This window comes from Pelodiscus sinensis, chromosome 11 (assembly GCF_049634645.1).
Source record: "Pelodiscus sinensis isolate JC-2024 chromosome 11, ASM4963464v1, whole genome shotgun sequence".
NCBI lineage: Eukaryota > Metazoa > Chordata > Testudines > Trionychidae > Pelodiscus > Pelodiscus sinensis.
In genome coordinates this window covers 35,509,563-35,536,624 of record NC_134721.1, presented here as the reverse complement: position 1 = coordinate 35,536,624, position 27,062 = coordinate 35,509,563, and the positions used below count along the sequence as shown (strand labels likewise).

The 27,062-nt window shown below is 55.5% G+C and overlaps 1 protein-coding gene across 29 annotated transcripts in view; it reads left to right on the top strand.

Annotated features, from left to right (window-relative positions):
* The window catches only part of NRXN2 (neurexin 2), a 354,461-nt gene that overhangs the window by 231,307 nt on the left and 96,092 nt on the right, over positions 1–27,062 (top strand). For 2 of the 29 annotated variants that reach the window (XM_075939221.1, XM_075939220.1), the window contains exon 1: positions 5,367–6,473. The exons of 25 other annotated variants lie outside the window; for them this stretch is intronic. In XM_075939221.1, coding sequence (XP_075795336.1) covers positions 6,260–6,473 — 214 coding nt within the window. In that variant the 5' untranslated portion in view covers positions 5,367–6,259. Of the gene's footprint in view, positions 1–5,366; positions 6,474–27,062 lie in introns of those variants that run through there. 2 more of the 29 variants (XM_075939219.1, XM_075939218.1) reach the window with 1 other exon arrangement.

Sequence of the window (27,062 nt, the reverse complement as noted above, 5' to 3'; positions counted from 1 at the left end):
AGCAGTGCAGGAGCTTAGGAAGGCCCAGATAGCTTTAGAGCTAATCTGCTCATCCAGCACCGAGGGCTAAAACCATCCAGGGGGGTAGGGGAAGATAAACCTTGATGCTCCAGCACAGACAGACCTCTCCCTGCTGGGGTCAAGCTGCCCTGGAGTTCTCATTGCTGCCATGTTCCTTGCACTGGCCTCTGAAGCAGTTGTCACTTGGATACCCAGGTTGGATGGGCTCTCGTGGGTCTGATCTGGGGTGGCGGTTCCTGTCCCCTCAGCCGGGCAGTGCCCCTCCTTCATGGCAGTGTCAGGCTAGTTAGCTTTGCAGTGCCCCCTGCATTACTGACACTAGCACCAGCACCCTCAGGGGAAACTGGTTCTTCTATTTCAGATCAGCTTAGCATTATGTTCACAGGTGTTGGCTGAATAACCACAGAAAGGAAGGTTACATGAGGCATGGCCTAGGGGAGCACTGGCTTAGTGTCAGAGTGGGAGTAAGGGCTCCTGGGCTCTGTCTCCAGCTGGGGGGAGAGTCGTGAGACCTAGTGAATTCAGTGTGGGGAAGGGGAGCAGTTTGGGGATTTTGACTGAGATTGGGGCCCCATTGTGCCAGGCTCCATATGCACATGGGAGAGACACACCCTGCTCCAAAGAGCTACAGGCTGAATAAATGCTGGGTGGGAGGGAAAACTGAGGGGAAATGATTCATCCAGATCATTCAGTGCCTCAGTGTTAGAGAAGGAAGTAGATCCCAGGGACTCCCAGCCCCGCCCCCTCTAACCAATAGACCACCATCACCACCCCAAGCAGGAAACAGAACTCCGGAGTCCTGTTCCACTCCTGCAGCCCCATATCCTGCTTCCGTCACATTGGTGACTGGCATCGCTCGAACCTTCCCACTGGGCCAAGTGCCGGAATTAGCCTTGTGGATTGTGACTGCAGTGCGAGTTTGGTTGTCTCTGGTGCTCACTTTGGTTCCTGCCCGCCCCCGGATGGACGCCCACCCCGTCTGTCATTCTATCCATCTCCTCATATTTATAGCTCACAAACAGCTCGTGCTGGAGGCTGGTGTGTTGCAAACATGCAGCATGGCCGGGTGGTGGGGGGACAACATGTGACTCCCTCTCCGCCCCCTCCCTCACCGCTCCTGACCCCTTTTCTTTACCAGAGCTCAAAGTGGAACCCAGGAGACCTGGGTCCCAGGCCTCCCCGTGTCCTGCTAACCCATTGAACTCCCCTCCCCTCTGAGAGCCGGGAATGTAACCCAGGAGTTTGCGGTCCCAGTCCCTTCTCCCTCCACCCCATTGCAGAACTAACTCAGTGGACAGAGACAGGGTCAGAACCTAGGAGTCCAAACACGCACACCCCCCCTGTCTCCAGCATTTGTTGCTTTGATCCTGGAATTTGGCAGTAGCACCTTGCTGCCCCCTATTCTCCCCATGCAAGCCGTCCTCAAGGAGGCTCCATTGTGTTGCCAAGGACCATGAGTGGGGGGGGGGGGTAGGGTAGCATGGAGTGAGGTATGTTGATGGTGTCATGTAGTAGGAAGATTGCGTGTGTGGAGGCAGAGGGCTAGCACAGCTCCTGTGTACCAAGGTTCTGTGGCAGGATTGTGTTTGTGGAGGGATGAGGTGTGTAACAGGAAGTGGGGTTCTGTGTGTATCTGTTGGGGTGAGTGATACAGTGTGAATTTGTGCTCTTATGGAGTTGTGTTACTCAGGTGTGTGTTGGTGTCATGCAGAGGAAGCAGGGTGTATTGGGGTTGTGTAGAGGATGGTCATTAGATATCCTGATTTCATAGGGACAGTCTCAATATTTGGGGCTTTGTCTGATACGAGCACCTGTTACCTCCTACCCGTCTCAATTGTTCACACTTGCTGTCTGGTCACCCGAGAGAGAGTGGGATGTGTCAGGGTTGTGGGCGGGAGCAGGGCTGTTGTGGTCAGGTAGGAGAAGTGGGATGTGTCAGGATCATGTCGGGAGTCTTGGAGCATGTCAAGGCCTGGTAGGGAGAAGCGGGGCACATTGGGGTCATGTAGCATTTCAGTATTGTGCAGAGTGGGGACCTGGTGTGGGGCAGCCTTGGGGGCTCAACATTTTAATACTTTGCCTGGTCTGGAGCCCTGCAGTGCTGTGGGTCGTGGTCCTGGCCCTGGCCCTGCTCAGTCCACGGGAGCAAGTGAGAGCGAGGGGGCCGTGCACTCAGGGTGCAGGGAGATGACTGCGTCGAGTGGGAACGGCCACCTGGGAAATATTCCTTGGTTTAGTTGTGACACCCGTGAGCAGCAATCCTGCTGGGGGAGCTAATGCTGGGGCCATCGCCAAGGCCAGGAGGACAAAGCCCTACATGGAATGAGTTTGAGAAGCCTCAGCCAGTTGGTTCTTGTCACAGAACTACAAAGTGGGCTGGTTCTTGATGCTCTGGGATCTGGGGGGCCTTGGGCTGTGTGTGGACACGGGGCTGGGCTACCTAGAAGGGCTGTGGGTCAGTATTGAGGGGCGCCATCAGAACAGGGATAGGAACATTGGCCCCCTCATGTATCCCCGTTATATCTATCCTGACATCTGTTCCCCTTGCCCAGTACCCCCAGTATAGTGGTCCCAAACTTTTCAGAGTTGCACCCCCCTTAGCCCTGTCCAAGCGCCCCTCCTCGTGGAGCTGGGATCTGGGCTGCAGCTGCTGGAAGGAGGGAAGGGGTGAGGCTGGGGCTGCAGTAGGGGACAGGGCTGGGGGTGGGAGCGGAGCAGAACAGGCCCTCTCCCCAGGGGCTGGTCTGGGCCCCACCGTGCCTCCCTGAATGTTCTTCTGCACAGTTTGCTGATCTCTGGCCTAGTACATTAAATCCACATCCCCCCTTCTTTCCCCACTTCTCTTCCCCCTGCCCATCTGCCACCTTTGCTGATAAATTCCCATCCCCCCACCCTTCCCTGAGCACCGACTGCCCCTCCCCCCTTCTGGCCCAGCTGGGGTGGGGGGTGACATCATGGCAGGATGAGCTCATCGCTGGTGATTTACCACCACCCAGCTGGTGAGCTCAGCCATCTTCATTAGAGAGTAGTGAGCTGCTGGTAGGCCAGCCATCCCCATCCGCTCCCCGCCAACCTGGCCCCTGCACATACTCGGCCATGGCATAGCAGGGAGTGAAGGAGGGAGTCCCAGCTGGGGGCACTGCCATGAAGAAGTTCACAGCACTGGAGTCCCTGGCTGGGTAACATGGAGAAGCTGCAGCACCACAGGTTTTTCTTTCTTGGGCCTTCACCGACATCAGCATTTCATCTGCCATTTCCACTGCCCCCTCCCAACCCGCAAGAAGAGGCTTGGCCTCCCCATTTCCTGATTCTTTTCTCATCCCCCAACCATGAGACTCAGCCCTTCCCGCCCTGCCGAGCCCCGCAGTGTTCCACATATTCTCACGCCTCCCCGAGCAGAGTACCCAGCGTGCCCATCTCCTTCTGGGCGCACATCCCCTTTCCAAAAGCATGGGCTCTCTAGTTTTGAAGGGGGTACCCTTTCAATAAGGAGCTGTGTGTGGTGAGGGGGTACATTGGCGGCGAGCGTCTGCATTTACTAAGGAGGGTATGTGGACATGAGGTACATTGGCTGGGGCTGCATGCACTACGGGGTATACTGACAGTGGGGGCACTGTGTGAGATGGTCAGGAAGGACAGTGGCAGTGAGGGGGACCTTGGTGGAGGGTACATTGAGTGGAGGGCTGAGAGTGAGTGAGTTTCACTCTCCAGTCTGCTCTCCCCACCCCAGCTCTGGGGACATACAGTCACATCCGGCTCTGATCGCCATCGATCCAGTGCTAAATAAATCATGAGCTTGGCAGCCCGGCTGGCGTGAGCCGGCTCCACGCAGAGCCTGTCCAGCCCCTGAGCTTGAAGCGTCTAATCCTGGTCCCTCAGCCCCTGCCTGGGTCCTCTGTGGGCTTTGTCAGCCCAGCCCACCCCAGTCCTGTTGCCGGAGGCCTCTGCCTGCTGGGTGTGCGCACACATTTCCCCCAAACACCAGGAGACTGGAGACCTGTGCCAAAGATCAGTCAGCAAAGCCAAGGCTGCACTGGAATCCCAGCCCTTCGCTGCCTGGCCCCTCTCGCAGAGGGCGCTGTGGGCAGGGAGGCTTGCGGTGGGGAGAGCGCCTGACTACTCCAGTCCCAGCAGGGGGCACTGTGGGACACAGCACAGCAGCCGTGCGCGCGTCTGTGCCTATGGCTGTGGGGGGAGCTGTCATCTGCTTCCAACCCAGCCTTTTGCGGTGGGCACATTTCCCAGGCAAGGGGTTTGACTGGAGAGCGAAGCCATCACATCTCCCCTCCCCCTGCCCCCCAATCTTCTGATCACACCGCCTTCTGTATTTTTATCTGTCAGATTTTTCGTTAGCCTTGGGCTATAGAGATTAAAATAGAATCTGCCAGGGTCTTGCTTGGCTCTAGCTATCTAAGAAAGGGTTAACAACCCCCCCCCCCCCACACACACACCAAGTATGAAGTATTTCATTCACATACACACACACACACACACCCCAACACAACCTCTAGCTGGGGGAAAAAGCAAACTGCTCTGGAGAAAACATTGTGCTTGTGTGTGTGTGACTGTGTATGTGCACACCTGAGTGTGCATGCGTGTACCTGTGTGAATGCACGTGCCTGGTGGGTATCTTTGTGTCTCGTGCAGGGGTGTGTACAGAAGCTCAAAGCTGGGGTGCAAGGTGGTTGAGGGGAAAGAAATTGTGCAGGGGGGATATGATCACTTTGCTTGGGGGGGGCAGTGTGCAGGAGAGGACCGCTGTGGGGGGCTCTCTTACAAAGAGGAGGGAAGATATTCGTTCGGGCGTGAGTGAGTGGGTAAATAATCAGGGTGGAAGGTATATTACACCTGGACTCAGTCTGTAGATTGCATCCCAACCTTGCCCAAAAGGCAAAGGGGTGGGGATCCAGAATGGGGAAAGATGAAGATACTGGGAGTCTGCTCTGGTCTTGAGGGGGTGAACAGACAGGGAATTAGTTCTGCTGTCTGGGGGTGAAGATATAAGGGGTTGGTTCTGGTCTCAGGGGGTGAAGGTATAGAGAGTGGATCCCAGCCCACGCTAGAGGTCGGGGAAAATTTGAAAATGGAGGAGAGGGGGAGCGAGGGAGTGAGAAAGAGATCAGAGAGAAGAGAGGTGCATCTGTAAAGAGCTTTCGCAAGCCCCCCCCCCCCAGAAAATAAGGAGGGCTGGGGGGAGATGCCTTCAGTAATTCAGCAGCCTTGGGGGGGAGGGTGCCAGGTGCAATGAATTAAGGAGCTTGGAAACGTTGTCATTAGATTTCGGAGTGATTCGGTGCTCTGGTCCTCCCCCCATCCCCTCCCTCCCTCCGCCGACCCCCCTTCTTCGCTCCCTCCTTCCAGCCGTCCCTCTCCTCTGCAGCACACTCCAGCGAGCGCGGTGCCATTCCACTCGGCTCCCCCTTCTCGCGCTCTCTGTCTGCCGTGCTGCCTTTGCCTTCATCCTTTTCTTTCTTCTCCTTTGCCAGCCCCCTCCATCTGCAGTTCTTACCCCCATCTCTCCTTTGCCAGCCCCTTCCATCGGCAATCCTTCACCCCAGCCATTGCTTGCCCTGACGCCTCCTCGGCTCCATATTCCTGCCCTGAATTCAGGGTTTTTTTCCCCATCCTTCCCTTGCCTTTTCTCATTCGTTTATTTTCTTTTCTTCCTTTTTTTCAGTCTCCATCCCTCCATTCTGCCCCCCCTTGAAGGATGATGCACGACTGTAATTGAAACCCATCCTTTCCTCATTTATTTACATTTTTTGGTACTTGTCCTCTGGCTCTTTTCTCTCATTCCCCCTTTCCCTGGATGTTGGAGATCCTTTGATGCTTCCCCACCCCCCTCATCCCACTCCCGTCCTCCCCTCCCAGGGGAAGCTGGATGTACAGTGCTGCCGCCGGATACTGAAGGATGGGGACTTCTCTGTGAATCGAGGAGTGTGGAAGTGGAGGCGGGGGAGGAGAGGAGAGGAATCTTGAGGCATCGTCCATCCATCCATCGATCTGACCCCGGAGTTTATTTTTTTTTTGCTGCTTTGGATTTTTTTTTTTGAGGGGGGTTAACAATTTTTCATTTCCCTCCTGCTCTCCAGTGGTTTTTGCCAGGTGGATTTTTGGTGATTTGGGGGGTGTTTTTCTCCCATCGGCGTGCAAACCCGCGGTATGGACGGCGGCGTGCCTGGGATCTGACATCGTGACTCCCCTGGGGGCTGCCTGCCCCTCCCTGGCGCCCCACGCCATGAGGAAGAGGAGCAGGGGTGGGGGCGCAGGGCAGGGGGTGCCATGGGCTGTGTTTGTAGCAGCAGTGCTGGCAGCTCTGGCTGGGCCAACTGGGGCGGCACGAGTGTCCTCCAGTCTCAGCACCACACACCACGTGCACCACTTCCACAACAAGCATGGCACGGTGCCCATCGCCATCAACCGCACGCCCTTTCTCACCCGTGGCGGCCATGGTAAGTGAGGACCCTTCCCAAGTATCCCCTATTCCCTCCCAATATCTCCTTCTCTGTTCCTGGTATCCCCTAGTGTCCCCAACTCCCTGCCTAGTATCTCCTGCTATCCCCCTTATCCAGCAATCAAGTATCCCCTCCTCCCTGCTTTCCTCCTCCACTGGTATCTCCTACTCTCCCAATATCCACCAGGTCTCCCTTCCTCCCTCTCCTCCTCTGCTGGTATCCCCTACTTCCCCAATTTCCATCAGGAATCCTCTCCTACCTCCCCTCCTACCCTGCTGGTATCCTCTCCTCTCCACATATCTACCAAATATCCCTTCCTCCCTCCCCTTTTCCTTTCTCAGTATCCCCACCTGCCTGGTGTCCCTTCTTCCTTCTCCTTATATCCTCCTATGCCCTCATATCCCCCAGGTAACTTTCATTTCTCTCCTCCTTCCCTTACCCTGGTATCCCCTCATCCTGTGCCTAACCCTTCCTCAGTATTCTCTATTCCCCCCCTCATATGCACCTGGGCCCCTTTCCCTCCCCTACTCTTCCCCAGCTATCCCCTCACTGGTATTCAATTCTGTCCCCATATGCACCAAGCATCCCTTTCTCCCTCTTCCTTCCTCAGTATCCCCTCCATGGTATCCCCTCTTCTCATACTCACCAGGTTCTTCTCTTCCCTCCTCTACTCCTTCATGGGTATCCCCTTCTCCCCCCCCAAATCCACCAGGTATCCCCTTCTTCTACCCCTACTCTTCCCCTAGTATCCCTCAGATAATCTTCTCTTACCTACTCTTTTCTTGGTACCCTCTATCTTCTCCCCCTATCCCTCTTGGGTGCCCTTCTCCCTCCCATATTTCTTCCTACAGTCCTCCCATATCAAACAAGTCCTCCCTCCCTCCTTTTCTCCTACGCTGATATCCTCTACTGCCCCCATACTCGCCAAGTAGCCCTTCCTCTCACCGTTACTCTTCCCCTGCTATGTCCTCTCTTCCCTCCCAGCATTTCCTCCTCTCTCCTCAGTATCCCCCAATATCCTTTCTTTTGCAATATCCCCATCTACTCCAGTCCTCCTCTGCCTACGTATCCAGTTTTCCTCCTCCTCTTCCCAGTATCCATACTCCCAATATCCCCTTCTCTCTTACCTGGTATTTCCTCCTTCCCAGCTCTTTCATGGTGCCCATTACTATCAGTCTCATCCTCTTTTTTACACACAGTGACCACAGTAAGTAGGGACCCCTGCCTTCTCTTGGTATCTCCTCCATCCTCCCCTCTGACATCCCTCCTATCTGCCCCAGTATCTCCCAGGATAGCCTCCTCCCTCCTCACCATACCAGCTCTTTTCCTACAGCCTCTCCTCCTTCCCAGCACCCACATGGTGCCCAAAACCTCAACCACAGGCCTTTTCTCACACACAGCGGCCACAGTAACTGGAGACCCTTCCTTTCTTCTGGTATCCCCTCCTTCCTCCCCTCTGATGTCCTCTCCCTGGTATCACTCTGTATGCTCTTCTGCTTCCTCTGCATACCATCCAACCCTGTGCACAGTGTCCACTGCCATCAGCCACACACACCCTCCTCTCCCATGGGAGTCACAGGAAGTGGAGACTTTTCCTTCCTCTAGTATCCCCTCCCCACCTCCCAACCTTCCATGGTCTCCTCTGTCTCCGCGCATTGTCCATTGTCTCAGCCTCATGCCCTTCTTCACTCATGGTAGGTGAGGACCCCTCCTCACTAGTATCCCTCATGCCTTATCCATCACCACCAACCACAGGCCTTTCCTTGCCTGCATTGTACATAGTAAGTGGGGACCCTTCTTCCAGGATCTCCTCCTGCCCCAGTACTCCCTGCTGGTGCCCACCCTCCTACCTCCTGTGAGGTGACCATCTCCACCAGCCACATGCCTTTCCTCAGATGGGCACCCTTCTCCCTGATATCCCCTCTGCTTCCTTCCCCCCACCCCCACCCATATCCTTTCCTTCCCCACAGTGTCCTCCACCACCCACTGCACACCTCCCTTCACCTGTAGTAGGCATGGTAATTAGGGATCCTCTTTCCTCCCCTCCCCCCACCACCCTTTCTTCCCCCTCTCACACATAGTGGCTCTTGCCATTCACCACACACCCTTCCTTACTTGCAGCATGCACAGTGGGGACACTCGCCCACTGGCATCCCTCCATCTTTCCCATAGGGCATGCAACCCTGCTCCTCATGGCTTCTCTCCCTCGATACCCCCTACCGCCCTGCTTCCCTCCCAGTGCCTCTCCTCCCCTTTCCTCTCACAGTGTGTTCCTCTTCCTGGTATGCCCTCCCTCCCCTCTTTCCGTTCTTGGTACCTCCCTCCCTGGCTCTGCCTCCATTGTATCTCCTCTTCCTCAGCCTGTCTCCACAGAGCATCCTCTAATATCCCACCCTCTTTCTCCTCACACAGTACTCTTGCTCCCCAATGGCTCCTCTCCCCAAGTATCTCGCCAGTCCTTCCTGCTCCCCCACTGGTGAATCCTGCTCCCCTCCCCTGTGGTACCTTCCCTCTCCTGATCTCATCCTTTCCCCCCACTCCGGGAACCCCACCCCCTCATCCTTCACATTCCTGTCCCCAATCCCCCACTGCTTCAAAGAAGGCAGGAGAGGGGCCCCAAGCCAGGCCTTGCTGCTCATCTGGAATGTCGTGAAGAGAGCTTTTTGTGCCCAATCAACTTTTCAATTCATCCCACCCTGCTGGCGTTGCTGGCTGAGCCCTGCAAACTTGTATCACAGATTGGGTGGGGGTCCTGGAGTCAATGCATCCCCTCTGGTCTTCATAGCTGAGTCCTGTCAAACTTGTCTCAGATATTGGGAGGGGGTTGTATTGTGGTTCCTTGGCACTTTTGCTGTTTCGTGACAAATCTGCATCATACGTGAGGGGGTGGGAATGGTGGGAAGGGTCCTGTTGTCAATGCATCCCTTTCTGTCTCTTCCATACCTGAGCCCTGGCAAACTCATGTTGTGTTTCAGGGCAGGTCCTGCCATCAGTGTATCACTTTACTATGTGCCCTCGCTGAGCTTGGCACACTCAGACTTGGGGGGGAACCAATGGCTGCGGCACTGACCCCGAACAAACTCCACCTGTGAGTCTAGGGGTGTTGTGCCCCACATGGTGGTGGTCACCCACCTGAGCTCTCATGCACTCGGAGCATGGATTGGGGTTGAGGGAGCCCCCTGCCAGTCCTCCTTCCCCACAGCAGCTTCCATTTCAGCCCCACTCACTGCCAGCTGAGCCCCGGCAAACTCCTCTAATTCCCCTCTCCCCCTACCCCCACAAGCATCCATCCCCCAGGACAATTGTCCCCTCCCCAAGCACAATTCTCCCCATTCCCGGTGAAACCTTTTCACTCTCTGAGCAGTGAGCGGAAGCGTGGGCTTTTGGGGGGTTGTGCCAACTGGCCCAGACCCATTCTGGTGGGGAGAGAGGGGACACTAGGCAGAGGGGTAAGAGCTAGGGTCAGATATGGGGACAGGTGGGGAGTGCTGAGGAGGAAGGAAAGGGAGAGAGAAATTAGGCTTGGGGATGGGATCACTAGCTGTCTTATACAAGCACAATCCTTCCTCCATCAGGCAGCTACCTAGTCCCTGCCCCACATGTATGGGGGGGGGGGGTGCTGGTGCTATGTGATGGAGTGAGCTATTGGTGCTTGGAAGGCAGCATTACACTCAGGGTGAATTAACGCCCGTCCCCATCACAACTTCCTGCTTCCTGTTTTGGGAATCAGAGTGGGCACTAAAGAGCTAGCTCATGCCCATTGGTGGGGGGATGGATATAATTAACCCCATTGTACCAAAGGGGAAACTGAGGCACAGAGTTGGGATAGGATTTGGCCAACTAGATCCAGGGATAGAACCAGTCCTCCTCCTCTCACCCCCTAGATTCCTCTTCCCACCCATAGCTTGGGATACAACCCAGGAATCCTAGCTCCCATCCCCCTGACTAGAATACATTCTGTTGGTTGCTGGATTCCCACCCTGCTTGACCCATCCTTGACCCATCTTGGATCCTTAGAAGCTGGTGTGTGCACAGCTGATGGAGGTAGGTACTGGTGAGGGGAGCTCTGCCATGGGGGGAAGGGGTAGGCCCTCCCAGCCACTGCGAATGGATTATGCGATCTCTTCAGTGCTAGATTTAGATCTCAGCCTGGTGGAATGGGGGAGAGGGAAGTAGGAAGTGGGCAGAAAAGGAAATAGAGTGAAAAGAAAGGAGAGGGAGAGATGAAAGAGAAGGGGTGAAAGGAGCCAGGGTTGGAGATGAAGACAGGGGTGAAAAAGAGACCAGCTGCGGGGGGAGGGAGGAGGCTCTGCCTGTTTCTCCCCCCCCCCACACACACATATATACTTGTGGTAAGTACGTAGCTCTCCACACCCTGCACATTATGTAACCCCTGGGCCTGCCCACCTGGCTGATTGGGATGTGGTGGCTGTGTGGAGCACGGAGGTTTCACCCCTGTCTATAGGTAGCCTGTGCAGGGTGGGGCATGGAACTAGGACCACGCACATTGGGGTGTCCTGCCAGTCCACACAATAGATCCCCACACACCTGGTCCTCCCTATCATGTCCAGGGAGCCTCACTTCCCACCTTTCAGTTTACTGCAGTCAGTTCCCTCTGCCCAGGTAGCAGGATTATCGTGTATGTGAGGAGGGGAAGAAGTGGGGTTTAATGGACTGGTTTGGTGCTGGGGGGCCAAGAGTTTTGCCTGGCTCAGGAAGAAATGGGATATGTTGGACTGGGGGCATTGGGAGACAGGACTTCCGGGTTCTATTGCCTGGCCCTGAAAGTGGAGTGGTTGCAGTATGTGTGTCATAGGCCCTGTATTGCTCACACGGTGTGACTCTCCCTGCAGTGCTGGCTGGTTGGTTTCAGTGTTGGTGTTATTCCAGTCTCTGTCCATCTTGAGCCAGCCCTGGACCTAGTGATGAGATCAACTGCGATTAGCCAGGTCAGCAGGGTGTGCGTGCTCAGAACCCAAACAGCCCCAACATGGCCTGACAGTACAAGTGACATCCCCTCCCTCTCTGAGCATCACACCCTCTCCTCCACCAGTTAGGGGGGTGCTGGGAGCCAGAACTCCTGGGTTCTGTTCCCAGCTCTGTGAAGAAAACAGAGTTTAGTGCTGAAAGTAGAGGGGGCGGGATTCGGACTCCTGGGTTCCAACCCCACTTCTCACTTTGCCATATGAGACGTTTGTGGGGCAGTACTTGCTCTGCTCTGTGCCTCACCTTCCCCACCTTTAACCATGGGCAAGGGCGAGGCTAGATGTGTTGGCTAATTGCTCTGGCCTAGTGTGAAAGGAGGTGCTCTGTCTGGGTGCTGTTGGTTGTGGGGGATTCCCAGCCTTCCCATGGTGGCTCTGCCACTAGCACTTCTTTGGAGCCAAACAGCCCTGATCATGCGGGAGCCCCCGTGCTCCCAGATGCCTGAGAGGACAAGTTTCTGTGGAGCCAAGGGGGATGCAGTTACTCATGAAGATTGAGCTTGCCACCTGCCCCACCCCCAGTTGCTGTTGTGGCCAAATGAAGCAGGGGAGTGTTGGACGAGGGGACCCCCAGCGGAGGTCTGCTCTCTCCCCTGGGCTGCCGTCCTGCTGGAACTGCTAGCTCTGGTGCTGAACCCCCCTGAGAGCCTGCCCGGCTTGGAGTCTATTCTAAATAGCCCCAGGGCCTTGTTTGGTGCATGGCTGGGAGACCCCACCTTGGGGGGGGGCCATTGCTGAGGTGAGGGGGTGGCGGGTGAGATGGGGGGTTCTGTCCCCTCAGAGTGAATGCTGACTCCAGTGACCCATGTAGTGTTAGGGGGTGCTGTGCAGCAAGGGGTAGGGCAGCTCACTAGGGGGCAGTCTCCTCTCAGCTAGTGCTGGTCCCAGCATGGCACTCGGGGGTGCTGTGCTACAGGGAGGTGTCCTGGCTGGTTTGTGCTCGCTTCCTTGGCTCATGCAAGCGTTGGGAGGTGAATGTGTTTAGATCATGCCCTCAGCCCACCCCTCCCGCTAAGGCCACTAGTAGTTAACATTACCTCATGTAGCCATCAGACCCATGACACCTCCCAACTTAGCTTAATGCCATCCAGCAAGCACCCCCACTGCTCATGGGGGGGGGTCACGTAGCATGACAGGGCAGGTGCTGCCTCATGCTGTCATCGCTATAGGGATTTCTCTTTCCTCCTTCCCTCTTTCAGTTCCTCCTTTGTCTCCATCCCTCTATTCCTCTTTTTCTCTTTCCCCACTTTCACATCCTTCTTTTTCCACCCTCCCTTTCTGCCATTTACCTTCCTCTCCCCAACCCTCTTCCCCTTGCCCCTCCTTGATTTCCTTCTTTTTCTCCATCCCTCCCCTTCTCTCCTTTCCCCCGCCCTTGCTGCTTCTCCATTTCCACCTCCCTGCTCGCTCCTGTCCTCTCACTCCTTCCTTCCTCATTTGCCACCTTCCCCATAATGCAGATGTGGGTTCCCCAGACTGCTCTTGCCGTGAGATACAGAGGAAGGCGAGGATCTCCCTGGCCATGCCAACACGCTCTCCCTCCCCGCTCCCTTGTCTGCTCGTCTGTCATTAAGCTCTGGCAGAGCAGCCCCTTGAATTCCCCCAGCGAGCAGGCAGATGCTGAGCCTGCAGTATCCAGCAGGGAAAGCAGGGGGGGAGGGTTTGCAGATGCACATCAAAGCAAGGACAGATTCCTCCCCAGTGGGGGACAGCAGGGGACACTTTGAACTGTCCCTCCTGGCTCACTGGACACACAGACTATTCAAGGGACAGAGGCCCTGATGGCTGGCTAAGGACACAGTCCTGAAAAGCTTGATGCTGCTGCCTTGGGGTGGGGTGGGATGAACAATAAGGAATGGGGGAATGTGCTGCAAGGCGAGGAGATGGAGGAGCTGAGAGTCAGGACTTCTGGGTTCTGTCCCTTGCTCTAGGAGGAAAGTGGGAGCTAATAGGAGCCAGGATTCCTGGTTCTCTTCCAGTTCTGGGAGGAGTCTCTAGTGGTCACAGCTGGCGAATGGGCTCCCCAGCAAGTAGGATCTGGGTGCCTGCTCTGTCCTGCCGAGGATGGGGCAGACCACTGTCCTCTTTCCCATGCCTCTGGCAAACCGTTGGTGGCTTCTATCAGTTCCTGGCTGGCAGGCGATTTACAGCATTAACCCGCTCATTAATTATTACTCAAATGTGCAGTTTAATATGCTAATCAAGGCAGCCCCAGCTTGGGCCCATGGTTATGGTGCCATGACACTATTTATGGTGTGTCCCGCTACAAGTTACAGCAGTCTAAGGATTTATGGGTTTCACACACAGATGCTTTTATGAATTAATTGCTGCTCTCCATGTGGCTCAGTGCAGCGCCCAGAGGCTTGGGTCACTGTCCAGCGCCCCAGCTAACCTCAGACCCTCCCAGGCCTTGTGTTCCACAGAGTGGGGGCATAGAAGCTAGGGAAAGTGCATTTCCATAGGGTCCAGCTTGCCAGGGACTTTGGGCTTCTCCATCACACTCCATCATCTACCTGCTAACTAGCCCCAGCCAAAGCCCAGCCTCTGTTGGACTTCTGAGATGCCCGTCACTGTGGAGCTGAGCTTGGTAACCAGTGAAGAGCCTAAGGCCCTGGGAAGGAAGGTGTCATTACAGAGCTGTGAAAAGAACCCCCAGCCCCTGACTCCCAGCCCCCAGCTCTAACACTAGACCCAATGCTTCCCAGAGCTGGGGGTAGGCTCGTGGCTCCCAGTGCAGTCTCTGCTAGCTGGTCTGACTTAGTGAGATGCCAGAAGTCAGCACTGGGGTAATTGAATCCAGGCTTCAGGGCACTGGGAGCATCTCCAGCACTCAGGGTATGTCTACACTACCACCCTAGTTCGAACTAGGGTAGTTAATGTAGTCAACCGGAGTTGCAAATGAAGCCCGGGATTTGAATTTCCCGGGCTTCATTTGCATAAATCCGGGCGCCGCCATTTTTAAATGTCCGCTAGCGCGGACTCCGTGCCGCACGGCTACACGCGGCACGAACTAGGTAGTTCGGACTAGGCTTCCTATTCCGAACTACCGTTACTCCTCGTTTCAAATCCCGGGCTTCATTTGCTACTCCGGTTGCCTACATTACCACCCTAGTTCGAACTAGGGTGGTAGTGTAGACATACCCTCAGAAAGGAGCCTTGGCCCCTTCCCCCTAGCATTTCCCAGGGGAGCCGTGAAATAAGCATGCCTGCTCAGAAGCACCATATTGACACTGCTGGCAGCAGAGACACCGGGGTGGATGGGTCCATGGGGTTGATCCGGAGTGGGGGGGTGGGAGGGATATCATGCTGGATGGGACTATGGGATTGATCCAGGGGGAGAAGGAGAATACCAGATTGGATGGGCCCATAGGGCTAATCAGCAGGGGCGTGTCATACCAGGTTGGATGGGGCCAGTACCTGATCTGGGGTGGTGAGGGTGGGAAATGCCAGATAGATCCATGGGGCTGATTTGTTAGAGTGTGGAGAAGTGGCTTGAGATGTTGCCCTAAAGTCAATAATTTTGTAGCTCCAACTGCAATCCCAAACTAGCGCTATGGAGATGGCGGGGCTGTGATCAGGACTGCAAGGGGCTCTATGCACCAAGTTTCTCTGGCGTGAAGGGAGAGCACTTTGTAATTCATGAGGTACGCCAAGGGGAGTGCGTGCGTTTCCGATAGACACCGCACAATTGAATTCCGGGGCCGAGCAAACGCGATTTCCCTGGGAATCAGGAAGGGGGATAGACAAGCGAGAGCGAGCGTCAGCTCCGTCCGACTGGCTGCAATACACGGGAGGGGAATTTATTAGGCTGCTCTTCCCAGCCTTATGAGGCGGAAATACAGTTTGTTGTATAGAGCTGTTTGTTTGAGAGCTGAACTCTCTTCGGTCAGAGGGTCCGTAAGGCAGAGGGCACGTGCGTGTTCATGTGGGTGAGCGTGTCCGTGCGTGCACATGAGTGTGTGCGGGTGTGTGCACATGTGGCTAAGCATGCCAATGGCATAGCCAGAAGGGCCCACTTGGTCAGGCTCCGACTTCAGGTGGTTAGGCAATGGTGGGGCTGGTAAGCTCCCTGCACCCCGGCCCCACTCCTGGCCAGAGTGCCGGGTGCAGCAGGGTCAGCCCCTGTGCCTGGCCTGCCTGGGGGAGCCCGGATTAAAAGTGGGTGAGCCACATCCCACTCAGGCCCATCCCCTGATGTGTGCACATGCGACAGGCTTGTGACAGGCCACTCTACGGAGAAGGGCACATGGGCCTTTTGCACCCACTCCAAGGGCAGGGGAGGGCTCAGGAGCTGGGAGATGGGAGCTGGGGCCTTTGACCCCTTGTCCAGTCTCAAGGGGCTGGGTTCAAGGGCTAGCAGTGGCATTTGAACAATCTGTATCATGGGGGACAGGGCGCTGAAAGCCATTCAGTCAAACTCAAACACTGTGTATAATGGAAACCACTTCAAGCCAGGGGGCACTACCACATCCCTGCACTCCTAGTTCCAGCACCTGTGGGAGGTGGTGTCTGTGTTCCCCTGCAGGGACTGATAGCACAGGGCAGGGACATGTGAGCTGGGATCCAGAAGAAAGAAACACCTGCCTCGAGGGACTGCACGGGGCGGGCGGGGTTCCATCTCCAGCCTCTGTTAGCAGCGTAGCATTGGGGGGGGATAGGATCCCAGGCTGGATGGGCCCCAAGATCTGGTCTGGGGGTTTGGAGCTGAGGGCTACTGGCTGGATGGGCCCCTGGGTCTGCTCTTTAAGTTAGGGGCAGAGGGTTCCCTGGTTGGATGGGGCCCCCAGGTTTGAGCTGGGGGAGGGAAGGGGCAGAGGGTTCCCTGGTTGGATGGGCCCCCCAGGTTTGCGCTGGGGGGGAAGGGGCAGAGGGTAACCTGGTTGGATGGGCCCCCCAGGTTTGAGCTGGGGGAGGGAAGGGGCCGAGGGTAACCTGGTTGGATAAGCCCCCCAGGTTTGAGCTGGGGGAGTGAAGGGGCCGAGGGTAACCTGGCTGGACCGGCCCCTGAGTCTGAACTGTGGGATGGAGTTACCAGGCTGGATGGGCCTATTGGCTGCATTGCGTCTGTCATAGATAGCAGCAGGCTGAGCATTGAAGACCCCCCCCCCTCCTTTTCCCACTCTGTCCCTTTCTGTGGAACCCTTGCAGCCATTGTCCCTTAGGTGGACAGCTGCAGCCTGCAAGGGGTTAATCCCCCCTTCTCATCTGGAGGGCAGGCTCAGGTGGAGGGAGGGCCCTGGGTATTAGGGTTGCCGTGGAAACGGCAGAGATTCGGGAGTACTGCAGTGATGGGAGCTCTGGGGCTCATTAGCCGCCTCGCTCCCCCTTTGCTCTGAAGGGCAGAGAGAGAGAGACATGGCTGAGAGGGCCCAGAGACAGATGGCCCTAGTGGCTGAGGAGTCAAGGGGGCTATGGAGAGAGGCGATCTCAGGGGTGGGGGGCCTTGGGGCGGGTGGAAAGGGGTACATGTCTGGGGGCCTGGGAGAGGGAGATCTTTGTGGCATGGGTGGCATGGGAAGAGGGGGAGCCCCAGTGCTTATGGGGCCCAAGTAAGGAGTAGTCAGGAGAAGCCCAGTGGTTTGGGGATAGCTTATAGGAGTGGCAGTGGCTGAGAGTCCATGGAGGGCCTAGGTTCTGGGGCAGGATTGGCTGCAGGTGCCTGTGAGGTATGGACAATGCAGTAAGGGGTCCATGCGAGGGAGTAGGAGGGGGGCCCAGTGACTGTGGGGAATTGTGGGAAATTATGGGGAAGGGATAGTGTCAGGGGAGTCTATGGTGAGCCTGGAAGTTGAGGAGGCAGAGTCTGGGGGGTTGTAGCTGGGGCTGTGAGGGGCATGGCAGAGTTGGGGGGGTTGAGAGCAGGGACCCAATTATTGTGTTCTGAGTGCACAGGCTAGTTTTCTTGGAGGGGGGTGCACAAAAGGGGGAGAGAAGAGGGCCTGCCAGGCAGCGGGCTGGAAGGATATTTGTTCCCAGGAGGTGACTCCCAGGAGACTGGGATGCCGGGAGAGCAAATGGAGATGCCCCCCAACATAAGGGCTAGGGAGAGGCACAGTCTCTGCCTCCTTCCCTCCCTCCCTCCCTCCCTCACTGTATGGCAGCGGTTGCTATTCTGAGCAGTCCTAGACTAATGAGACCTAATGTCCTTGTGCTGCCTCTAATGGGTCATTTCCCAGACAATTAGCTGCAATGGAGAATGGAGTTGGCAAGGGGTCCCTGGGCATGTGCCCGCCACCCACCTTCCCTAGCTGCTGGCCTCCCCTTGGGGAGCCCACTAATGGATCATGTGTCCCCCACAGCTCGCTCCTGCCACAGCCCTGCTGGAGACAGGGGCTGAGGCCATATGATGTCTACTGTCTCCATCCAACGCCTCCTCCCCCACACACAAACTGTTACCGATCACCCCGCCAAACCGGCTCCCAGTCCCCTAGTCCAGGCTCTAGGCTGCCTTTTGCAGACCATGTCCCGGGTGTACATTAAATGGATGTGATGTTGCCTGTAGATAGATAGAGGATTATGGGAACCTCCTGGCTAGTGGCTAGCCCCCTCTGCCTCACACACAAGGGCTACGTCTACATTGGCCCCTTCTCCGGAAGAGGCATGTTAATTTCCAACTTCAGAATAGGGAAATCCGCGGGGGATATTTAAATATCCCCCGCGGGATTTAAATAAACATGGCCGCCGCTTTTTTTCCGGCTTGGGGAAAAGCCGGAAAAAAGCATCTAGACTGGTGTGATCCTCCGGAATAAAGCCCTTTTCTGGAGGATCTCTTATTCCTACTTCGAAGCCAAGGTGTCTTTTCCATGGTGTTTGCAGGCAAGAGAAAACTGCAGTGCCAGACACTCAGGGGCAGGTCTCTGCTTGGACTCTTGGACATGCTTTATGGGGATATGTGTGTGCTTATCGTGTGTGTGCTGCACCATGAGTGTCTGTGACTGTGCTAGTCCATGCGTGTGTGCTCCCCCTGAGTTTGTGTGCCATGGCACCTGTGTGCACTACACCCTGTGTGCGTGTGATATAGTTCATGTGCATGTGTATGTTACTTTGTGTATGTGTGATAGCACATGTGTGTGTGTGCCACACCAGGTGTGTGCGTACCTGGAGGAGCTAATACTTTTGTGTGTGCCTTGCTGTGCATGGGGGGGTTGTCCTGGTGCATGTGTGCATCTGCTTTTCTCCTTCACACACGTTGTGCACTATCTCCCCTGGCTGTTTGCACACCAGCCCTGTGCACATGCTGACCTGTCTCTCAGCATATGGATCCTTCACTAGCTTTACCTCCCATTTGCACAGAGAGCAAATGGATGGGAGGGTGGGCTACCTGGCTGGCCCCCCCAGGGGCAGATGTGAGCACGTAGTGCCTGCCACTCCTAGCACACTTCTATTGATGTTTCCAGCACAAACACCTCTATAAGTAATTACAGGAGGGATATTAGGTACTTTTGCTTAGGCCTGTGATCTGCAAGGGAAATGAGGCACACTGCAGGCTTCACCCAAGCAGCTGAGCTGGGTAGGGATCGGAGGCGCTGTGGGGCAGGGCTGGGCTATTACAGGGAGGGAGAAGCCATGCAGCTGGGGGAGCCGCAGCCAGCTGGGGGTGTCTGTCTCCTGACCCCAGCACAGCCTGTCTGCACAAGGAGAGGTGAAATGGAGTGTGGGTCCAGAGTTTTCCAAGGCTCTGGCTTCGCACAGTGCAACAATTGGAGCAGAAGGAATTGGCTTGCTGGCTGCACCACTGTCCTGGAGCTGAGGAGCCAAGAGCTCCTTGTATTGAGGCTCAGCCTGCGCTAAAGCTCTGATCCTGCGTAAGGCCACAACTACATCCCCTGCTGTAGCCCTCATCCTGGCACAGAGACGACAGCATTCCTCTGCCATAGACGTGCTCATGGCATGGGGAGACAACTGCCTCCCCTCACCCCTGCTATAGACCTGCTCTGACCACGGGGAGACAACCCATCCCATCTGCCTCCCACCCCTGCTATCGACCTGCTCTTAGCACAGGGAGACAACCACTTCCACACACACACCTGCTATTGACCTGCTCCTGGCCCGGGGACACAACCATGTCCCCCACAGCCATAGACATGTTCGAAGCTCAGGAACATCCTCACATCCCCACACTGCAGCCCTGGTTCTGGCACAGGACAACCATCATATCCCCCTGCTACAGCTCTGACCCCTGAGCCAGCATCTCTGACATGGCCCTCCTTTTCCCCAGCCCCCTTCCTGCCCACATCTCCCCCGGCACTCTCCTTGTTATGCGTGCAGTGCCCCATAGCCATCTCAGGCGGCTTTGCTCAGTGAATCCTGGGCCAGGCAGGAGCAGGGAGCGGCACTGGACTTTTCGCTGCTGATGACACCTCACTAGGCCTTTCCTCTCTAGACTCATGGAACCATCAAAGGATGGGCAGGGATGAGCCACTGGGGAGGTAGGGAGGAGATACCTCAAAGAGAACTAGGTGAGTGGAAGGCTGGGCATCGGGACCCCTGGGTTCTGTCCCCAGCTCATGAGGGACCTGAGGTCTAGTAGTTAGAGTGGGGGAGCTGGATCCTGAGAAAAGGGCTGGGACCTTCTGGGCTGTATACTGTTGTATGGGACGATCCTGGCCCCTCCCATGTTGGCTCCTCCCCTCAGCTCATGGATACGCACTCTCACTCACAGATACACGTGTTCAAATGCACATGGCTACATACACACAGAGAGACACACAGAGATGTATGCATGCATGTTCACTCTCTCACATTCACACATACATGCATGCACAGATACATGCCCACACACACACTTTCTCACAGATACACACATTCATACTTTGTCTCACACTTACACAGATACATATACTCTCGCATATGCAGCTACCCAGCGATACACTCACTCACAGAGATTCATTCTCACACACAGAGATATACATCTCACGTGCACAGAGATGCCTGCGTGCACACTCACACACAGAGAAACACACACCTCGCTTTCTCATGCACAGAGACAGACACACAGAGATACACAGACATGCACACTCGCACACACAGGAAGATATACCCAAATGCATACTCACACAGAGATACACTTGGGGATACACATACACAGGGAAATATATGGAGATATGTGCACAGCTGTCACACACATGCAGAGATACACGCATATACATGGAGAGACACTCACTGGCACACACTGACAGTCTCTCCCACACACACACAGATCCGTGCTCATGGATACGCCCTCTTTCTCCCTGTCTCTCTCACATCCCTACACAAGCTCTGGAAGGCTCTCTCTGGTCGGCTGGCTGAGCCCAGAGCCATGCAGCAGGTGGGAGGTTGGCGTTGGTACACGCTGATTTCTGGGGAGCTGGGATTCACAGTGACCTAGATTGAGTTTGGCGCACAGATATAAGCACCAGCACAGAGAGCCCCGGTGCTGCCTGCACTGCCCAGGGCTGGTCTTACACACAGCCAGGGAAATGCTCCTTGTCAACCACAACCCTTCCTCACAGCTCTGGATCAAATCCCCTGTGTGGGGCACAGTACAGGCCAATACTTAGGGCACTGGAGTGGGAGCTACGACTCCTGGGCTCTATCCCCTGCCCTGCGAGCCAGGACCCCTGGGTTCTATCTCCAGCCCTGGGAGGTGGCTGAATGGTATTTCAGCCTGGGAGGAGAGTGGGATCTGGTGATGCCCTAGTGTCCCCCAGTACTTTGGTACATCATCTCCCAATCCTTATTTCAAAGTGTGCTTGTAGACCCCAATTCATGTGTCCAGTGGTTGCTGAAGTTGGCCTCCCCACGCTGCATGGGCTGCCCTGTCCCATGGCTGTGCTTTCACCCCTGCCCAGTTGTGCTGCAGAAGCAGATTACAGCTCAAACTTCCTTGCCCCACCATGTTGGGGAGGTGGCTTTCTGAAGCTGAAGTCCTCCCTAGGGGATGCCCAACCCACACTCTAGGTCCCTCTATCCTGGCACAAAGACTCAGCAGCAGGCAGCTCAGCCTGTTCCCTTCAGCTGACATGGCAGCCAGTCAGGGTTTTGTCCAGGCTACATGCCCACCTAGTGTGAAAGGAGCAAAGTCGCGCCAACTCCAGATGACAGGGCGTCCCTGACAGCGACCGCTTTGGCTGGCTGCGAAAGCGTGCCTAATCCCATTCAACTTCCCCTCGTTAGCGCCCGTGGCTTAGAGTCTGGGGACTGGCTGGCTAGCTGCAGTGGACAGCTAGCGCTCTGTTTCACCCTGTCAGTGCTGTGCCAGGTCCCCGCTGGCCCTAGAGTCCTGGCCGGCTGCGGGACCCATTGTCTCTGCTGTCCTCCTCTTCCTCTTCTTTTGTGGCTCCCTGAGCACAGCCATGCTGAGGCTGGTAGTCAGGAAAAGCTATGGAGTACATACCCTGAAGCTACGTCTACATGACGAGTTTTTTCTGACAGAAAATATGCTAATGAGGGACTCATTAGCATGAGTCGCGACATCATTAGCATATTTTCTGCCATTTATTTTTGCGCAGGGGGTTTTTGCGCAAAAAGCAGTGTGGACGTTTCCTTTTTGCACAAGATCCTTTTAGTGCGTTGCGCAAAAAGGAAACATCCACACTGCTTCTTTTTGCACAAAAACCCCTTGCTCAAAAAGAAACGGCAGAAAATATGCTAATGATGTTGTGACTCATGCTAATGAGTCCCTCATTAGCATATTTTCTGCCAGACAAAGCTCGTAGTGTAGATGTAGCCTGACTGTAGCAAGAAGGGAGTATGGTCTAGTGGTTTCAGTAGTGGGATGGGAAAGAACTCCTGAGCTCTAGTCCTAGCTGTTGGCTGGGAGGGACATGCCCCCAGGCTATAAGCACTCAGCACCATTTCCCTCCTACCACTGAAGATAAAGCCTAGTTATCCTGCCTCCTAGCCCTGCCTGCTCTCATCCAGCAGTGCCCACTTCCCTATCAGATCTAGGGATAGAGCCCGGGAGTCCTGGCTCCTAGTCACCCTCTTCTGATCCCATCCCCCACGAGGAGTGCTAGCTCCCAGCGCCCTGCTATGAGCCACTAGACCTGGGGTGGGGAACCTTTTTTGGGTCTGGAGCCGCTGACCCACAGAAGTATCAGTCAGGAGGCCACACAAAAGTGAGAAGCAAAGAAAAGAAAACCTTCACTGATGTGGCCCCTGACTGAGGAGAAAGACACTCCCCACATTCCCCTCCCGCCTGGGGGGGGCAGACTAGTAGATTTTTTGTGCACCAACCCTGCAGTGGGGGAGGGAGCTGGAGCACCAGCATGGGCTCCCCAATGCTGGGAGAGGGAGTATTGAGCCTCCAGGAGCCATATCCAGGCAAGCTAGGGGCTGCATCTGGCCTCCGGTTCCCCACCCTGCACCAGACCTTACTCCCATCTCAGATTTGAGGATAAAACCTAGGAGGCTTGACTCTACCTCCCCTGCTCTAAACCACAATTAGCACTTCCAGGTACTGCACAGAGACAGACTGTAGCTATTTATTTGTTACTGGAATTAAGGGATAGAAAAGAATTCAAATAAAAGACAGAAAAAATGCAGGAGTAGAAACACGGCAGGGAAAGGAAGAGAGGAAATGGCAGAAAAATTATGGACAAAGGAGAGAGAAATGCAGAATGAATTGCAGACAGAGAGAAAATGCACAAAAACAGCAAAAAATGCCAGGGGGAGGGGGAGGCAGAAAAAAGTGCAGGTAGAGCAAATACAGGAAACTTGGTAAATGTGCTGGAAAACAAAAGCAAGGAACTGCAGCAGCAGGAGAAGCAGGGCCCAGGAGGGATTTGGGAGAGCCCAGCCATTGGGGAGTTCTCAGCACTTTCTCAGGAGCCACGGACAGGGAGAGGAATTGTGCTCGCTGGGGTGGACACTCTGTCAGCCGGCTCTGTATATTGTATTTTCTCCCTGTAGCTTATGGTGCCCTCTAAGACACCTTGGAAATAGAATTTCTTTCCCTTGTCTGGTTGAATTTCCCCTCTTCTTATCCTCCATCCATCAGCACGTCCCTGATTGCAGCTAACCCCCAAAGGGAAGGGTCAGCAGACGGAACTGAGCCTCTCAACTGGCAAGATGGTTTGCTCCTGTCTAGCACTGTTGGCTCTGCCATGGGGTACGCCAGGCCTGGGGCATTGACACCTGGCAGAAAGGGTCTGTGAGCAGAGCAGTGCTGCGCCTGTGGCAATACATGCCACCTTTTGTGTCTCCTAGTGTCACTCTCCCAGTCCCCACCCCAAATGCTGTGTACATGGAGGGCAGCTGTGTGTTTTGACGGGGCTGCTGGGTGTGTGAGTGGAGGGGGGCTGCTGTATATTGGAGCTAGCGGTGGGGAAGTTGTGTGGGAGGGGGCTCACACAACTTTGTGCATTTTTTGTGTGTGTATTGGGAACTGTGTGTGTGTTGGGGCTCTGTAGAAGGGGTTGCATGTGTGTGGAGGGCATTATGGAGGCTGCAAGTGTGTGGAATGGGCTGTGTGGAGAGGTGGTGTGTGTTGGGGCTAGCTGTTGGGGGCTGTGTATGCGGGTTGAGGACTCTGTGTCTTGGGGGCTCTGTGTGAAAAGAGCTTTGTGTGTGTGGAGGGGTCTGTGTGTACGTGGTGGGGACTGTGGGGGATGCATGTATGTGGGTGGGTCTACTTGTGGAGAGGCTGTATGTGGAGGGGGGTTTGTGTGTTGAGGGCTGCGTGTGTGGACAGGTGCTGCTCCTGCTGTTTCCCTGCCCCTGTGCCTGAGGCTGCCTCCCAGCTGCAGCGCTTCGGTGCCAGTTGGGCTGCTGTTTAGGGTCAGCTCCTCTCAGCACAATAGCAGGCTCCTTGGACAGATTAAGAGATTTGCAGGATTCTTCCCTGTACTCAGAAAAACTTTGCTGGAAATTCTCCCCCTTTCTCTTCTTTTAAAGGGACAGGCCACTCCCAGCTCCCAGTCACAGGCGGGGTGGAGAACCCCCGGCCAGATCCCTCACCATTCCAGACTGCTCTGATCTCCCAGCCTGTGGCAGGGCACCACTCCCTCAGGGTGGTGAGTTTGCCCACACATAGCACAGCCACCGTTGCGTTTAAAAAGGGTCCTGTTGTACTCAGGATCAGGCCTCGTGGAACGAGGTGTACAGCTAGTTCGGATTAGAAGCCTAATCCGAACTAGCTAGTCCATGCCGCGTGTAGCCGCGCGGCACGGAGTCCGAACTAGCCGGCATTTAAAAATGGCGCCGGCCGGCTTCATGCAGATGAAGCCCGGGAAATTCAAATCCCGGGCTTCATTTGCAACTGCGGATGACTACATTACCCCCGCTAGTTCGAACTAGCGGGGTAGTGTAGACATACCCTCAGCTCCCCTGCCCAGTGCCCATCCCCTTAACACAGACTCCATGACACACATCTCCCCTTAACATAACCCAATATCAATATATGACTCCCATTAATATAGTCCCTCTATGCACACACGCAGCTCCTCCCCCCAATTCACATATACAGCTCCTCTTACCACCACCCCATTTACACACTTGGTATACACAGACACACACACACAATCCCCATACACACACTCCACCCTGTTAGCACAGCTCCCCTGTGCACGCACGCACACAACACAGCCTTGACATAAGGTCCCTACCCACACAAACACAGCCCCCACAAATCACATCACTGCAATGCCGAGATCCATGGCTTGCGCCCCAGAAGTCCTCGCACCTCCTATGCAGAAGCCTGCATGTTCCAGTGCCACGTTGAGTTGTCTCTGCTGTGCAGACCCACCCAAAATGTGTGGTTAAACTCTCCCTTCCTGCCCACTGAGCATGCTCTCAAGGATGGTCCCTCTTGTGGGCCCTCCTATCAGTGAAGACCACTTCTTTTCTCCTAGTGAAGACAAGGCCCCCAATCTCTTGCCCACCCCGAGAGTCAGGCCAGCTTAACAAAGCCCTGATCTGCCAGCGGAGGGGGAATGAGGACAGTGGAGTGTGGGGTCGAACCTCAGTGTCAGATGACGCAGGTACATTTGCAAGTAGGAGCCAGCCCCATCACTATGCCAGGATGATGCCAGCAGAAGGACCCTCGTTGGCCAAGCTGCCCCAGGGAAAGGATGCCAGTGGAGCACCCCCAGAGAGAAGGGTTCTCCCAGGACTGGCTGTATGTGCCTTTGGGGCCAGTCCCCAGAGCTGTGATGGTGAGACCATCTTGAGGTACAGTGGCTTTCCGTTCCATTCAGGCATGGCTAGGTTCATAGAGCTTAAGTCACATGGGCTTGGGTTCAGGCAATCAGCTGTAGTCAGACAGCACCACCACACAAGGAGTTAAAGAAGTTTAATTGAGCAGGGCCCAGGTCACGTGTGGATGGAAGGATAGGCTAGGCTAGTGCCCGGCACGGGCAATCGGGAGAGCAGAGTTCAAGTCCCTGCTCTGCTACAGCTTTGCTGTGTGCTCTGGGGCTAGTGCCCTGGAACCTCACTTCTCACAGCTATAATATGGGAAAAGTGGTATTTCCTGGTGAAAGGCTGCACTGTAACCCAGTCCTGATTCCCAGCCCCTGCCCAGACCCCTCCTCCGCTCCTAGATCAGCACACAGAACAGAATAAGGGTGGGGAGAGAGAATCTCCAGCATCTTTGCTGGGGATGGGGGTGTTCCCCAGCAGGTTTTGTGCAGGAAGGAGCTGATAGAGGGATGATGCATTCCCCAGCCTCCCAGTAGGGGGAGGGGTGTCAGCGTGACTCTCTGAGGGTATGTCTACACTACAATGTTAGTTCGAACTAACGGACGTTAGTTCGAACTAACATTCATAGGCGCTACACTAGCGCTCCGCTAGTTCGAATTTGAATCGAACTAGCGGAGCGCTTAGTTCGAACTAGGAAAACCTCATTTTACGAGGATTAAGCCTAGTTTGAACTTACTAGTTCGAATTAAGGGGTGTGTAGCCCCTTAATTCGAACTAGTGGGAGGCTAGCCCTCCCCAGGTTTCCCTGGTGGCCACTCTGGCCAACACCAGGGAAACTCATCTGCCCCCCTCCCGGCCCCGGACCCCTTAAAGGGGTACGGGCTGGCTACGGTGCCCGTGCCAGGTGCAAGCCTGCCAGCACCCAGCCAGCAGACCCTGCACCTGGCACGGCACAGAACCACCCACCCGATGTCCCCCAGCCCACCCCCTCTTCCCGGGACCAGGCTGGCGGCTCCCGGGAGCTTGCCCGGGACCGCAAGAGGCGGGCACCTTCCTGGGCTAGTGCGGACATCGTGGACCTCATCCACGATCTCCGCACTAGGCACAGGAAAGTGGCCGGCTAGGGCAGGAGAGCTGCCAGCCTGGCCACCCAGGAGCAGGTGTGCATGAAAATCAAGGGGGTCCACTGAGACCCCCGACCCTGAGCCCTGAGCTTACAGTGGCCGTACTGGGTCAGACCAAAGGTCCATCTAGCCCAGTAGCCTGTCTGCCGACAGCGGCCAACCCTAGGGACCCTGGAGGGGATGGACCGAAGACAGTGACCAAGCCATTTGTCTCGTGCCATCCCTCTCCAGTCTTCCACAAACTTTGGGCAGGGACACCACTCCTACCCCCTGGCTAAGACTACTCCATGGACCCAACCTCCATGACTTGATCTCACTTCCCTTTCAACTCTGTTCTAGTTGTAACCTTCACAGCC